Genomic DNA, 17,450 nt, shown 5'->3' on the forward strand with positions numbered 1-17,450 from the left:
TTCAGTTTTATTCCACCCGACATTCTGCAGCGTCATGACTTCAGTAACCACGTGTTAGTTTCCGAACTGCCAATTAACTGGTTTCAAATATTTAATCTTTCTGTGACGTCTTTACTGCGTTCCCCGGGAATAGAATGAGAAGTAACGTTGTCACGAGAAGGGGTGGTGACACATCGGATGTGTTGGATCCATTCACTCATCTGTGATGGTGCGAAGCACTGTTTGAGAGGTCACCTGTTAACGCCATGAATTCAAGCCGCATTCATGCGTATTATTTACATACATTAATGACGTCGTATGTCGGGTCGGCACAGAATCGGAATGAAGGCTTATTTATATCCGCCTGATGTGCAGAGGTGGGGTCATAAATCACATGTCAAATAACCAAACGCCAATAAAATAAAAAAGATAAACAAAAAAATTTCCGTTTGACGTGATTTAAAAGTTTACGGGACACTGATCCGCCCACCTGTCAGAGTGTACGGGAATAAGAAAAAAGCATCCATGTTTAGCTAACTATTCAAATATCTTCTTAGATTCAATTGTCGGAGAAGAAACCAATTTTTTCATAATATTAATCTAAACTAAAACAATTATGTAAATTTAGAACACAGTATACAGACAGCAGAATATAACGATGGAAGGTATGAGTTGGCTCAGCCGCCTTGCATAGTTGTTTTCATCGCAGTGAATCCCCACTTGACCTGTCGAGATAGGCTCGAATCCAACTCTCGCTGGTTTGGTTGAGGCTTTCAGCTTGGGTGTTTGTCAGACACTTGGTAAGGGGCGCTGGGTCACACTCCGGGCACCCCGTTTTCCTAAACCCATACTCCCATGAGATATCATGTTAATGTACATATTTCTTACAAACAAATAGCGTGGAGTTGGCGTATCAATGAAACGAATCAGGTAAATACAACAGCGATCATTTAGAGTCTAACTCGTAAAACAAACCCAGAATCAAGTGGGTAATGGCTAAAGTGAGAAGACCAAGCAGATCAGATCATCTGTGTGTTGTGGAACAAATCGCACACAAAATATTAATCTGTTAATTTTAACAGAAAGTGTGTTATTTGAGTCATGCTGGATTGCCCTCTTTTATTATAACACACTATTCTGTCATATTCAACATAATATCCTGTCAGCCTAATAGAATATTTGAAGTAATAGAAACTGTGAGCTATATTTAACAGAAGAATCTTCTAGCAGAATACATTCTAACGCCACTCAAACAACTACGTTTGAGTGCAGCATTCTTTAAGTGCGGGATGAAGCGTGTTTAATTTATATGTTTAGTATATTCCGTTGCACATGACCCAACAAGTTGAAGTTGAATCGCAGGACCTTTGTGCTAGGCGTATCCAATTTTTGCCAGGCCCAATAAAGTCCGTAATATAGCGATAAACTCAGGTTTCTAATTTTAACGACAGGAAGTCGAAACTAGATTTGTGGAATTGGTCATTGGCATTTGCGTCAACCGTGGACTATGGTTTTAAAAATACTCATGACAGCCTTTCAATTAAGAGAGAAAGACTTGAGAATTTGAATGAATTTGGATTATACTCAGTCATTTATAGAGAGAAATCCGCTATTGTGCGAGAAATGGTTATGGGAACGAGACATAACCCACTTGGGGCCTCCGTGGCTCAGTCGGTTAGCGCGCTAGCGCAGCGTAGTGACCCAGAAGCCTCTCACCAATGCGGTCGCTTTGAGTTCAAGACCAGCTCATGCTGGCTTCCTCTACGGCCGTACGTGGGAAGGTCTGGCAGCAACCTGCGGATGGTCGTGGGTTTCCGCCGGGCTCTGCCCGGTTTCCACCCACCATAATGCTGGCCGCCGTCGTATAAGTGAAATATTCTTGAGTACGGCGTAAAACACCAATCCAATCCATAACCCACTTCACTGTATCGGGGACAGACAAAGCGCATACATATACGATAGATATCAAAAGAAGTAGATAAAGATGTTTTTGATTATCTACTGATAATCGATCACAAGATATAGAGAGATATCGATCAGGGACTGTTAAAAAGAAAAGTAAGAATGTGTGTCAGTGAGTTTACAGTGTAATGTGAAATTATCTGAGTCGGCCATTATTTGACAGTTTTTTCTCTTGTTATGCTTAACCTTCTTGCAAATACACAAATAAGTTGGATATATAGTGTACATGTAACTGCATTAAACACTAAAGGGGTAAAAATGGCGTGCTTTGAATTTTACCTCAGGGAAATACTCTTTTAATAAATGATAAGATTCTATGCATAAACAGGGAAATGAAAAGGTATAAAATACACTCAGTGACTCACTGCACATGTGTCCATTTGGATTAGCGTTCTCAGTATAGTATAGACTCACTGCACATGTGTCCATCTGGATTAGCGTTCTCAGTATAGTATAGACTCACTGCACATGTGTCCATTTGGATTAGCGTTCTCAGTATAGCATAGATTTACATATTAAACATACTATAGCAAAACCTTTTAAACATCCTTGGTTTATGCTGACACCCTTGCTACATCAGCGCAGATCAAACTAGATGGTATCTAGGAATCTATTTTAACCGCAAGCTGTGTTATCTACCGAAGTACTGCCTGGAGCTATAGTTCAAATCGTTTTGACGACTCAATCCAGGATAAACTGTTAATTCCATTTATAACTTTTTGGCTTCCCTTCGCTTTTTCAGTTTTAAAAATACCTTGCAGAATTCAGCGTTTCTAACATAAAGTACATGTCATTAGTTAAGCATTTAAGAGTTAGAATAAAACCCTGACTCAGGTAAACTGATTAGAGGCCGTACTTCACCTGTTACGTGTGACCGTTTGCCAACTATGACGCTGTTAGGTGTGACCATTTGCCACCGATCACAGTCGTCACTGCTCTGATTTTACGCCCTATGCTGATGTATTGCATCACCTATACAAAGCAGGTCTTCGCGGTGTCAGTGAAAAATCATTGAGCCAGGCTACCAAAGCGCCCGACTGTAGGAGTTGCATGAAGGCAAAACCTTAGCTCAGTTGATGAAGTACAAAAAAGTTACCTTAATATGGATTCTAATATAAAAAAGACACGTGAGCGTCACGAATTGTACAATTAACGGTAATTAATAGTGGAGAGTGTCCCTCGTGGTATTGTGCTCTGCACATATGCAAAACCGACTGACTGTGGCTCACGAAACTATGCAACACAGGCTTAAGGCTACGTGTATACTTTCCAATAGTAATCGATCAGAAATTAATTATATATTTGCTGAGAAGGTTAAGGCGCTAGCTCAATACGGCCGCAATGAGGTGGCGTGTTCACACCAAGTCATTGGGTCAGTCGAGAGGTTTGTCAACTGTATGTCGAAGGCCGGTGGTTTTACTCCGGGCACCACTTTTTCCCACACTCATAAACTTGACCACCGTAGTGTAACTGAAAAATGAATCTTCATTATGTAAATAACTGATTAAATAACTAATAGTATTTACAACAACCTTTGGTGGCCGACAGTTTCTAGGTGTTGTTTGTGAAAAACTATTAGGTCTATGTCTACATGAAATTATATTTATAATAATAGTAAACATCATATTAATTGTGTAATTTGATTTGTACGGTAACCCGACCAATCCGTCAATCCGTCTCACGATTCACCCAGTAGACCTGAGTCCATAACCCATATGATCCATCATTCCGTTGTTGCTGTTGTTGTTGTTGTTTTGTTGATACCAGATCGTCACAGTTGAGTGGAGCCTAATAACAGGAGGATCATGTACGAGTCGACATTAGCAGCCGATCAAGCATGTCGGGGAATGTGATATCTTTATCGACTCAGATATTCCATGATTTATTACCCACATGAATGTGCTTCAAGGGCCAGAGTTGAAACAGGAATGATAGTTGTGTCCAGCCACATGAATACATATCTGACGTTTCCACAGGACACGCATAGTGGTAATGGTTATTGCACAAACTTGTTCATGGACAAAATCATCTTTTCACTGAATATTTAAAAATGCTGGACATAGGTCTCTATAACAGGCAGAGGTTTATACACGCTTGTTGTGATTTTAGCTCAGTGTGTGAGAACAAGTTAGAGAATAAACATATGTAGTGCTCTATATTCACTCTGTTTCATCCTCCAAGCTTGATAAAATTAGATTTCAATTTGCGCACAAGATATATATCAACATGCCAATTAAGTCCAACGTGTAGATCCACGTGTCAGTCTTTCGCTAATATTTGCTTCGAAATAAAATTATTCTGTACCCAAAATATTTCTTGAATACACCAATCAATTATACCTAAGGAAAGACCACACCTTGATATACATATAGGTAAATGTCCATATATAGCTGTGTGAAGTTTGGGTCACAACTTTAATGCACGTGTTTGGCTGCTTACAGTAGCCCTCTGCTCAGATGTTTTAGACTGTCTACAAACGCCCCTGCCGTTGACCGGGAAACGTCCGCCTTCTAACAATGGCGGCTAGAAAAGCTAGACAAGTACATAGATCTGTAAGGGTACAAAACAGAGACGGCCTTCACAAGGCGCTCGTGCAAAGTACACAAAACCGCCTTCTGTGCGCGTTTATAGATGTGTGTAGGGCCAACGAGTTTCTCAGTGCAACGGTTTTCGGGCTTAAGGTAATTATGAGCATAACTTTGACAGATTTCTTGATAACCTGTGGAGGGTTTGCTCGGAGTCATTTTACACTGTATTGGAAATACGACTACATGTACATCCGGGCACTTCTTCTTGCCAGGACCGTACACTTCTCAATTAACGGCATAGTTTATGTGCTTATATATGCAGTTCCAGTTTATATTTTAGCTCTCGGTTTGAAGGTGTATCGCTTTGTGGCTAGTCACAAATTAGTATTTTGTTTTTATTCCAGAGTTTACATGGATACATGATTTATGCATGAAACCGGCCTCAGAGAGGATTTACAGAGGGTGTTGTGTAGAAGCAAAACACAAGTAAGTGTTCATTAGCTGTACCGATCAAAGTCATTCAGAATTTGTTAATGTTACATCCCGTGCACAGCTTTGCCACGGTCGAAAAAACATTCCGGTAAGTTGTCAAGTTATGAAATGTACACTACAGATCCATTAAGTTGTCATTTAACAAAGTGTGTTTCTTTTGAAATTGACATCTTAATGCACGCGTTAGTTGTACATTGTCCTCGTTAGACACGAGATGTTTGTTCTGGCTAAGTACTTTTAAATCAGAACGTCATTATTAATCGTCTGTCGTATTTAGTGAGTGGAAATGTTTTGCCAGTAACAGAACCGCCGGCTTTTAACATGCCTGTGACTCATCATCGATATGTTTTGTTTACTTGGAGGTCAATACCTCTGCAGGCAGGGTTATGTATTTACCGGTATTTATTTGTCTCAATGTGTGTGTCTCTCAGCATATTCACGGGAAAAGTCATTTATTGATATGGATGAAACCTGGAATTAGGGTCGTATATCGTAAGTCCTGGAATTGTATATTTGTTGGAAATCGTCACCGGCTGGAGGGCAGCATTCCTATGTTGGGAACATCCATTGTGTACATCTAAAATGCCTAGTTCGGTTAATTTTACCTGAACAGTAGCGTGCCAGTTGAGCTGTGTTTTCAAATGTATTGCATCCTTCAATATGCAATGTGTAGTTCGCTACACAAAGGTCAGTGCCAATACACAACGTCGACATGGACAGAGAGTCACTATATTCCGTGCACATTACAAGCCTGGTAGACGTCAGTACAGGGACTGTCAGTACATTCCATGTACACTACAAGCCTCATACACCACTGTGTAGAGATTGTCAGTGCATTCCATGTACATTACAAGCTTGGTACACGTCTGTATAGGGACTGTCAGTACATTCCATGTACACTACAAGCCTCATACACGACTTTGTAGAGACGGTCAGTGTATTCCAAGTACACTACAAGCTTGGTACGCGTCTGTATAGGGACTGTCAGTACATTCCATGTACACTACAAGCCTCATACACGACTGTGTAGAGATTGTCAGTGTATTCCAAGTACACTACAAGCTTGGTACGCGTCTGTATAGGGACTGTCAGTACATTCCATGTACACTACAAGCCTCATACACCACTGTGTAGAGACGGTCAGTGTATTCCATGTACACTACAAACCTCATACACGTCTGTATAGGGATCGTCAGTGTATTCCATGTACACTACAAGCCCCATACAAGAGTGTGTAGAGACGGTCAGTGTTTTCTTTGCACACTACAAGCCTCATACAGGACTGTGTAGAGACTGTCAGTACATTCCACATACACCACAAGCCTCATACACGATCGTGTAGAGATTGTCAGTGTATTCCATGTACACTACAAGTCTCATACAAGACTTTGTAGAGACTGTCAGTATAATCCATGTACACTACAAGTCTCATACACCACTGTGTATAGGGCTGTCAGTGTATTCCATGTACACTACAAGCCCCATACAAGAGTGTGTAGAGACGGTCACTGTATTTCACATACACCACAAGCCTCATACACGACTGTGTAGAGACGGTCAGTGTATTCCATGTACATTACAAGCCTCATACACCACTGTGTGGAGACTGTCAGTACATTCCATGCACACTACAAGCCTTATACAAGGTTGTGTAGAGACTGTCAGTGTATTTCATGTACACCACAAGCCTCATACACCACTGTGTAGAGACTGTCAGTGTATTCCATGAATATATATGCCAGATACCAGCCTGATAGACTTGTTTGTCTGAAAGTAAATGGACTTTCAGTATATTCAAACTGTGCACTTTTTCATGACGATAATTTTACGAATTATTTTAATTTTAATAAATGAAAATTTTACGAGCAAAAACTCTCCGTTTGGTTAAAAATCGATCACGGTGAGCACGTCTGCGTGCATAGATCTTCAGTGTAGTCCGTACCTAGTAGACCTATACGTTAAATGACTGGTACACTTGTTATTGACTGATGCATTCATTATTCTAGGTAACGCAAACCATACATGATCATACATAATTCATTTCGCCAAAGTGTAAGTTCAGTATGTTTTCCATTGCAGGCAAACAATCCCGACCATTAGATCATGTGCCTGTGAACAAGTGCTGCGTATGTATAAGGACTGTTGACCATGGTGGACTCAGCGGAAAGGCGCGTTCGTCGACACGCGCCGGTGTCGTTGGAAGCAGAGAGGCGGCGTGTTATGATCACAGTGCATCGCGTGGAGAAAGATCTCCACCGATTCTGGGAGAGTTGGCTGAAAACGGCGAAAGCTGATTTCGTAGAAATCTGGCTTGATTTTATCCTGAGAGTTGATCAAAAACTCGGAAACAAAAGGCCACCCAAAGACGCCAGCGAGTTTGACAGTCATTTACGACGATTCGAATACGATCCAGAGTTTTCACAGAGACCGGAAGTCAACCAGTTAAAACAGATCTGCGCAAGATCTCTAACATTTGACGAGATCGTTTTGAAATCAAGGGCTAGACTCCAACAGGCGGTGGAAGATCACTTAGCCAAGTATTGTTTGAGTTTTGTGGCAGAAGTGGACGACATGGATATTCCGAGCGTGTTAGAGTACGAGAATAATATCAGCGAATGGCGAGGGACAATTTATAAAAGTTTTGACGAGGTCGATAAAGTTTATAGTGAGCTAAGAAAATACAGTGATAATTTCTGCGCGTACGTTGAAAATTACGCAAAGGTTCTTTCCATAATGGAAAGGACATGCGATGCTTTTAGGCCAATATTTGAGCCGGTCAAGAACTGGGTGATGACTGACGAAAATTACCCACGACGTCTGCAAGACGACATCAACAAATTAAACAAACGTAAACTGGATATTCAGCAAGTCGGTAGACGCATCCACAGAAACGTCGGCGCTGACAAGAGCCGAATCAACCGGCGAAGATATCAGTCTCTTCAGATTGAAAAGCAAATGCAGGACCTACTCGAAGAAAGGCGGTTTTATCGGAAGAAGGAAATAACGGCACGCGAAAACTTTGCGAAAATCGACGCCGACCTGGAGAGAAAGAAAGGCGATTTAAGAGATATCGCTGAACAGTACAAAAGCAGACGACACATCGTCTCTGATCGAACTCTACAAATGTGGACGGACATGGCAGAACGGATACAAGAAGATATCGGCGTTTTGAAGCTTAAGTTGGAGAAGACGAGGTCTCAGGTGGCCCATCTCCAAAAAGAGCGTTACTTTGTACAGAAGAGAATCCATAAAGTTCAAGGTGATCTTGAGGACAGCGTCAAGCGTAAAGAAGCTGTGACGAATAATGTGGCCTCAGAAGAGGACGATATTCGATACACTCAGGAGGAACTGAAAACGATCGCGACGAAATTGGAAGTTCTGGCGAAAATACGAGAGATTAAACTGCACTCGGACACGGTGAAGAAGATTTACTTCTACGGTTACAGCCCCGGAGGAAAACTCATAATCAAAGGTAAATTTGAGTCATTCACTTTAACTTGAAATGAAAACATTTCCAGCGTTACTGGACTGCATGTTTAAAATTCTGTAAATGTATATGTACATGTTGGAGGCAGATGCAATGGCTCTCCTGACGTGTGCCCGATCTCCACCTAGTATCAGAACCAGATATCACGAAACGTTGTTAAACCAATAAATTGGTAAGTGGGCAGTTTGTGGCTCTACTCCAAAATGTGTTCCGCGAAAAGTCGTAAAACTACATACATGTTCTTCAGCCAAATTTATCCAAAAAATATTCTTTGGAAAAGTAGGATTATTACTAGAATATTTGACTTATATGACGGCGACCAGCATTATGGTGGTATGAAACCTGGCAGTGCATGGAGGGAACCCAGTAGGCCTACCACGTACGACCGGAGAGGAAACCATCATGAGGTCACATCGATCGCTTCTGGATCTCTTCTGGGAGGCTTCTGGGTCATTGTGCTGCGTTAGTATGCCAACAACCAGGCCACAGAGGCCCCCAATTCATTATTGGTGTGTAAGGAAAGCAACAAGCACAGTGACATTTTAGTCGATATACATGTCTATACATATCTTCTCAAGGTTCGACCAGCGTACCCTTTAGGCATAATACTTACATCATTCAATTTAATAACATTTCAGCATTCCACCACCCTTTTTCCTTTGATCAAAGTTGTTTTGCTTCCTCATTGTAATAGTATGTCCTATTTGGAAAATGATTATGTACCTTTTTGGGTGATCGCAAAGTGATTGCTACGGTAACGAGTCATTCGACGTTCGATATTAAGCGACAACTTTTGTCTGCAATAACAGTGTATTAGCAATGTACCAGCTTACAATGCTCACGTTGACTAAAATGTTTAATAACTTGCAACCTCTATAAATGATCTGACAGGAATTGAAGTCATGATTTCAATTTCTCTTCAATCAAATAAGCGTTTAAGAGTAATAACAAAATTGCTTCTGTTTGACAGATCCCTTGGAAGAAGCCTTCAAACTGACAGCTTCGGAGATCGGCAAAGAATGGAGTCTGTTGTACCAGCGGTTGCCATTTAAACCTGACAGAGACATCGTGTCTCGTGCACATGATATTGAAAGTAAACATGTATATTGTTCTGACTCAAATGATTAGTATTAATAAGTATAGTATTAAACAAATTACCTATAATATAAATAAATGTATACATAAGTGAATAGTAACAAAGTATTGATAATTGTTACAGTGAATTGATAAAACTTGTCATCAATCACTGTTCGCATTTATTTTGTCCTATAATATATTATGTCTGAAGATGGCAGTGTAGTTTAATCCCTATTGTAAGACTGCAAAGATTCAGAAAAACCCGAGGGATTAAAGCTACTCGTATTCATAACTTGCCAACCAGACTATTGCTCTTGGGATAGAACATTGGTCTGGGGAAATTGCCTCACTACTGTGAAAGTTATTTGAAAGGTAATATACATATTTTGTTGGAGCATTCATGATATACTTTCCTGTAAATGCACCAAAACCGAAAAGAGTGTGATGAATACCTATGGTCATAGAATGCAGGAAGCAGCCTCTATACTACTGTGGGGAGGCAATGATATTCCATCGATTGTGGGCTTATCAGGAAAACGATGTTCACACTTGTGTACCCATGGCTATTTAGCTGTTTATGCTACTTACTGCTACGTAACACTACTGTGTGACAAGGACACATCACCAAACGATGTTGATGTTAGTTCATTTTGTTTCCAGCCATTGCCGAAATACTTGAACTATGTATAGGCAGTTTGGAGACAATGGTGTGTGCAAGGTTTAGAAATGTTTAATATTCATATTGTCAGTGAGGTAATACATGTTTTGTAAGATAATTGGTTTTGTTTTTATTTTGGTAGCAATCGACATCACCTCGCGCCGCCTGGACGCCGATTTTGCCACCCTATCGCTGAAGAGTTTGGACAAATGGCGGCGTCTCAGTGAGTACGTCACCGTCAACGCTTTAGTTGGCACTCTGAGGAGAATTAACAAGGGGCACGTGGCACAAAAGATAGAACGTATCCTACTGGCGTAGGGATAGATACATGTCCTATTCATCTGTGATTCCTCATAACCACATGGCTTGAACAATTGGATCATGTTTTACCTATGACGACATTGCGCAAATCTTTGGACGATGTTGGTGGAAAGCTAAATGAAGATTATTTTTACAAAATAAGAAGATAATACAGAGACGTGGCCATAAAGCAGATTTTGTTTTTACATCGTAATGTCATAACTAAGCTTATAATTTATCACATCAGAGATGTATTTTTTTATATTTAAAGCAAACCAACTATATACAATCACCAGGGGAAACTGCTGATTCGTGATGTTCCGCAAATATGGATATAAGGCGTAACTGTCAGTGTGTCTAACATAATAGACTCAACAATACCTGTTTGGTGTATGTAATTCAGTGGGGTGGATGGTGGTAAAATCATTGGTAAATTGTTTTGAATTCCATTTTAACGGCCTTTGTTGTTGTTTTTTTTTTTCAACAATTTGCTAAAATTCTCTAAAAATTTGCTAAAAAGCTTAACTTTTCTCGGTTTCATTATGCCTCTTTTGTGACTCTAATTTGTCACATCACTGTATATCAAGAAGACAGTACGGTGATGACCGAATCCGGGCGAGGTCAGTATATCGTATGTGTATATAGCATTGTGTCAGATGTCTTCGACATAACGTTACCGCCAGGCACCTCAAAGCACCGTGACATTGCAAACGGCTTGCTACACAGTAACAACGTCATTCAATAACAACAGAAGTACATAAATAGATAGAACAGTATGCTCCCTTAAATCGCTCCCCATCTAGGAACTCCAGTAATGCACCCGCGATGAGTCGGATAGCAGACTTGTTATGATACTTGTTGCTGCCTTGGTTGGTGTTCAGCACTGAGAGGCCAGAGCTGGTTGGCCCATTATCGGTATAATGTGATTGGTTGAGATGTCATGTCTGGTGTCTGCGGCAGCACTTTGGTATCATGGACTCGCTCTGTCACAGAAAGACACTGCATATATACACAGGCCTAATGACTTCTCCTCGTCATATGACGGAAAAATTTGGAAGTACAACGTAACACTCCAAGTGTGCATACATACATACACCCGCGATGGTTTCTGGGAGGGTTAGCAAACTAGCTCCACTGCCAACCATACTCCAGTGGGTCCGAGCGTCAGATTCTACAACAACCCGAACAATTCTTTCCCACAATGCCTTAGTATCACATTTTAGTAGCATCGCTCCACTAGCCAGTAAGAGCGGACGGAGAACAGATTTGTGAACCGCCATACAACTTGTTTATACCTCTTTTTATGCATTTCATATAAAAGACATAATGCTGAAATTAAGGTAAACTGATCATAATTAATGATATAACTTTCTTGAGAGTTGAGCATTTCCCCTGACATATAGTGTCAGGGATAATGTCAGATCAGTGGGGAGGCGGCGCTGGTGTAAAGCAGGGCTTATGGCCATTGTAGGGCCTTCGAGACTTAGTTGGTTAGGGTCACCAACGCGGCCGCTGTGAGTTCAAGTCCAGCTCATGCTGGCTTCCTCTCCGGCCGTAAGTTGGAAAGTCTGTCAGCAACCTGCGGATGGTCGTGGGTTTGCTCCTGGCTTCGCCCGGTTTCCTCCCACCATAATGCTGGTCGCCGTGGTATAAGTGAAATATTCTTGAGTACGGCGTAAAACACCAAGAGTTGATTGCTGCGCAACGTGTCTAGTATTACAAAGTGTCAGTGTCTATTGTAGCGTCGTACTCAACAAACTGAGATAGGGACAATTTACTTCCGTAAAAGCGGATTACGACATCAATTTATTTGGATATGACACTTAGTATCTTCCTCCCCACAACCCAGCATCAATACTGCAATATTAGGATTCTTGTTTGAATATCAGTCCAGTGTCCACTTTTCTCAAAACTTCGTAAGTCACACTTTTCGTAACTTCTAACTTATAGTGCCATAAAGCGATATCATTTACGAGGAAAGTTACGGAAAACGGATTTACGACGTTTTGTGAAAGCGGCCCAGGTCTGTGTAGCTGCAGTTTTATCAGCGTGTAATTTGTTTGGGACGATTATGTCGTACATATTCCATCCAGTAAAAGGATGCAGTATGTTTTTTTCCTTACTCTTACCCGGATTACTGTGACATAGCAGACTCTTGAGACGATAGTGGTGTGACGTCACATCAGCTCAAGCAATAGCGCCCTACCTTGGATGTATGCCAGGCCGCATTCACGCGGGAAACATTTTATTGTTACGCCGTAGATGCTGAAGAATGCAGGCTATTTACTAAAGGATGCAGGCTATTTTACACACAATGACGGATTTTTCTTCGCTTCTGAACCAAGAGAAACAGCTGTGTGTTAGGTCTACATTATCCTGGCCTGGACTCCTCATTGAAGAGCCCCGGTTTCCACCCACCATAATGCTGGCCGCCGTCGTATAAGTGAAATATTCTTGAGTACAGCGTAAAACACCAATCAAAAAAAAAAAAAAATCATTGAAGAGCTGGCGTCTGTAGGGTATTGGAAAGCTCACCCGTCGGTAATGGTAAAGCAGACCTAGCTAACTTCACCTGTGCACAGCGGCCATAGAGCGCCGGCGCTGGGGCGGTGTTCTCATTTATTCGGCGTGGATGATGTCACAGAGAGATTATATAACGACGTGAACAATAATGCCATATGTCACATTGTGACGTCAACTCACTTGACGTCGTTGTCAAATTCGTTCTACTGGTAACGTGCAAAAATGACATCACAGAGCGTAAGTGGATGTTTATGAGTTTAATGACGCGTTGTCATTATGACGTCAGTGACGTTACCATCGCGTAGCTAGATAAAAGCGTAAATGGTTAACATGCCGCAGCCGTAAACGTATAATACCCTCTGTTTACCTAAATGGCCTGGACCAGAGATCCAGGCGCTAAGGCCAGCAGGCAACCCAAGTGGAAGAAGTCACGACGAGCTACCAACGAACGACTCGACTCAAAATCCTGCGTCACCAGAGGGGTTCCTTCACAGCTAAGTTTCAGTCAGCAGGAGCTAATTCGGGTTCAGTGTTTTATGAGTGGCTACAAATTGACAGACAGAGCAGTGGGGTCAGGGGCCTACGCTAAAGTCTACTTGGCCGATGTTACCCCAGAGAAGATGATTGTCGATCCACTGATGGGGGAAATAGCTCTCCAGGGAATAGCGCCACAGGTGAGCCGACAATTTTGTTATGATCAGTTTTCTCTCTGCTGTTTTGAGTGCCATGCATGAATTACAGTTGCACTTTTACTGAGATTATTACAATTTATTAAGGTAAAGAGACCTATATTTGTGTTTCTAGTTAAATGTCCCGCGTTACAGTTAGGCTATATTCACCTGAATTCACCAGTGAGATCGTGGTTGAATTTAGCCCTCGTCCGTTGTAGAAGTGAAATGTCATCTTCAGTTCTACGTAAAGCGTCAACCTAATAATTAAATGAAATAAGTAAACATCAGCCATTCTTCATTCTGATTCAGATATCAACGTCTGTGTAACGGTTTCGCTATTTCAGCCTCACATTCATTAGGCCAACAATAAGTGGGATATTTGATATTGCTGCTTTCTAAAGGTGTACTGATTTTTCCTTTTAACCTGTATTGATGTTGTATTCCTTCTAGGTTGCCGTGAAAATAATCGATAAGAATCTTGTCCCAGTTGGATTCTTGAAGAAGTTCCTCCCTCGAGAGTTGGAGAACCACTCAGGATTAAAGCTTCACCCGAACATTGTGAGTAATACAGCAATTTGTTCAGCTCCGGTCGTATGTGGGAAGGTCTGCCAGTAAACTTCGGATTGTCGCGGGATTCTCTTATGGTTTCGCTCGCTTTCCTCCAATCATAATGCTTGTTGTTGTCATAGAAGAGAAATGTTCATGAGTGCAGCGTAGAGAAGTAATCAAATAAATAAATAAAGTAAATGAATAAATACAGTAATTTTTATCCGATTATAATTAGTTCTGTTATTGTTAATTTGTGGTTCATACATGTGACTATGGTTGTCGTTTAATCTTCCGTCGTATCATCCGCATATCTGTCAGTAGTATGAACTGGAATGTGGTTTAATATTTTTATTTATCCAACGATCATGATTATAATTAGGGTAATCGAATACTTCGTCCGAATGCTTTGCGGACATTGTAGCATTCCTCGATATCATGGGCATAATTGTGGCTTGGGAAGGTCTGCGCAAGGACATGAGTCGAAGGCCGTGGGTCTGATCGGTTTCATCCGAGCGTAATGCTATAGGTGAAATATTCTTGTACACCAAATAAATAAATAAATATAATTGGAGTAAACAGCGTGTGGTTTAGTGCTATAATATAACATAATTTACCCATCGATAACGGAGATTTAACCTCGCTAGTTAGCCACACCCGCATGAATAAAGGCAGACAACTTTTGCTCTCTACACATGGCGTACCACAGTAGATGACGCGAATAGCTGTCTTGTCTTTATCTTGTATTGCTCTTACAGTTCAGGCTTACTGCTTCACATCGTTTTTCCTTATTCATGTGCGATGTTTAACATCGTCTTTCCTTATTAAGGTTCGCTGTTTCGAGTACTTCTTTTCTGGCGACCACGTGTTCATCATAATGGAGTACTGTCAGCATGGCGACCTGCTCGATCTCATCAACACGTCTATCGGTAAACACGGCAAGTGTTTCAGCAGAGCGCTCATGAAGAAGATCTTTCGTCAGATTTGTCACGGAGTTCAGCACCTGCATGCGGAAGGCATCGTACACAGGTATGCTGAATCAGGGGCCTATGGGAAACCATTTAAAATATCATCATATAATAAGGTCATTACAGTGTAATACTGGTATTAACACTAAACGAAAACGTTTAAAATAAACTGAAACAGTCTCAATGGCAATTTTTAATAGTTTCATTCAGTTGAATTAACCCTAGCTTGCTTTCATTTGAAAGCCTATAATGTATTATCCGCTTAATTTCTACCCGTTTACCTTTTGATTGGTTGTGTGGTGGATAACTCGGGCAATTAACTATATCTGTTGACTATGTAGGGATCAAAATGTACTCCCTTAGTTGACAAAATATTGTATTACTCTTAAAAACCATATATGTGTGCTGTTTTGTAAACATGTGTTTGTGTGGATCTTTAAGTAATCAAGATGTATACCACAGGCACTCAATTTGGTATACATTTTAAGTACCGGCGGCTATACAACACCGGTATATAATGTGGTGTGTACCGGCAGCTATACAACACCGGTATATAATGTGGTGTGTACCGGCAGCTATACAACACCGGTATATAATGTGGTGTGTACCGGCAGCTATACAACACCGGTATATAATGTGTGGTGTGTACACAATTGATTTTGTAAATTAAGAAGAGGCATGGTTGTGATCTTAATGAGAGGACTAACCTTTTTGTTATATTTTTTAATAGAATTCTGAAAATGATCAAGTGCTCAATTGGTTCGCGCTTTAGCGCAGCGTAATGACCCAGGGAGCATCTCACCAGTGTGGGTCGCTGTGTGTTCAAGTCCTGCTGATGCTGGCTTTCTTTCCGTCCTTACCTGGGAATTTCTTAGTCCTGGGTTTCCCCCGGGCTCTCCCCGTTCTCCTCCCGCCATACTGCTTGCCGCCGTTGTATAAGTGAAATATTCTGAAGAACGGGGGTAAAACGCCAATCAAATAAATAAATAAATACTCTCAAAAAACCATATATGTGTGCTGTTTGTAAACATGTGTTTGTGCGGATCTTTAAGTAATCAAGATGTATACCACAGGCACTCAATTTGGTATACATTTTAAGTACCGGGAGCTATACAACACCGGTATATTATGTGGTTTGTACACAATTGATCTTGGAAATTAAGAGGAGGCAATGTGAACTGTGATCTTAATGAGAGAACTAACGTTTCTAATATTTTTACACACAATTCTTAAAATCATCATGCCATGATATTGTAATACAAACGACCTTCATTGTTTAGTTTTTGTTTCTGCCCTTCTAATTGCTTCACACATCATATGGACCCACAAAACACAGACTATGCTGTGTAGCCAACAAACGTTTAGGTAAAAAGCCAAGAAATGTAACTGGCTCACACAACGTTCGGTATGTGGTAATAATAGAATATGTGGTACAGGCTATGGACATTTTATTACTTTTTCAGAGATCTAAATGTGAGAACATTCTACTGACGAAGGACGAAGACGCAAAAATCACAGTAATGATTAGATGAGTATATGCTATTGCCCAATAGCCTTTGTCGGGATGACATGAGGCAAGCTCATACGAGTCTAAAAGTGAAACTATGTGCTCAATGTACTCAGATTATATCAGAGGTATTCTCGTCATGCTTTATTCATTCTAGCAGCTGATGGATGCAAGTACCATGATGACTACACTCTACACACAAAAAATGAATCTGTTAATTTTAACATAAACTGTGAGTGATGCAGGAATGTATTCTGTTGTTGTAACACAATATTCTATCATGTTCAGCCTAATATACTGTTAGTCTAACAGAATATTTATGTTGAATTAACAGAATATGTGTGCTATATTAAATGAACAATCACTCAGCCAACAGACCTTCTGTTCAAATTAACTGATTAATTTTTTAAGTGTGTCTTTGTCATGGAAGTTACGAAATGTGCAGTTTGCGACAGGCCCTGATAACTCAAAACTATCAAAAGAGTTTAAAACAAAACATTTTGTGATATAAAAGATTTTCACAACTGCACAAAAGAAAGGTAGCAGTGGGGGTTTTGAATCGTTGTCAACCACTACAACAACAGCCGATTAACAATTTTGTCCGACACGTTAGATGACAGCTGTTGATGAAGTATCCGCACGTGTCAGCCTTATCAAATGGCAAGTGGATAAGTTTGCTGTATTGCCATTTCTAACCATTTTTGTGCAGCCGCCATTCAATGGTTGTGGCAGGGTATAAAATTTCATGGCCT

The 17,450-nt window shown here is 40.7% G+C and overlaps 1 protein-coding gene across 1 annotated transcript; it reads left to right on the forward strand.

Annotated features, from left to right (window-relative positions):
- The first annotated feature begins 5,415 nt into the window (after positions 1-5,415).
- LOC135477174 (structural maintenance of chromosomes protein 1A-like) lies at positions 5,416-10,776 on the forward strand. Its single transcript, XM_064757330.1, has 4 exons — positions 5,416-5,453; positions 7,041-8,433; positions 9,419-9,541; positions 10,326-10,776. The coding sequence occupies exons 2-4, from the start codon at positions 7,110-7,112 to the stop codon at positions 10,499-10,501; spliced, it is 1,623 nt and encodes a 540-aa protein (XP_064613400.1). The 5' UTR covers positions 5,416-5,453; positions 7,041-7,109; the 3' UTR covers positions 10,502-10,776.
- Positions 10,777-17,450: the final 6,674 nt, after the last annotated feature.

This window comes from Liolophura sinensis, chromosome 10 (assembly GCF_032854445.1).
Source record: "Liolophura sinensis isolate JHLJ2023 chromosome 10, CUHK_Ljap_v2, whole genome shotgun sequence".
Classification (NCBI taxonomy): domain Eukaryota; kingdom Metazoa; phylum Mollusca; class Polyplacophora; order Chitonida; family Chitonidae; genus Liolophura; species Liolophura sinensis.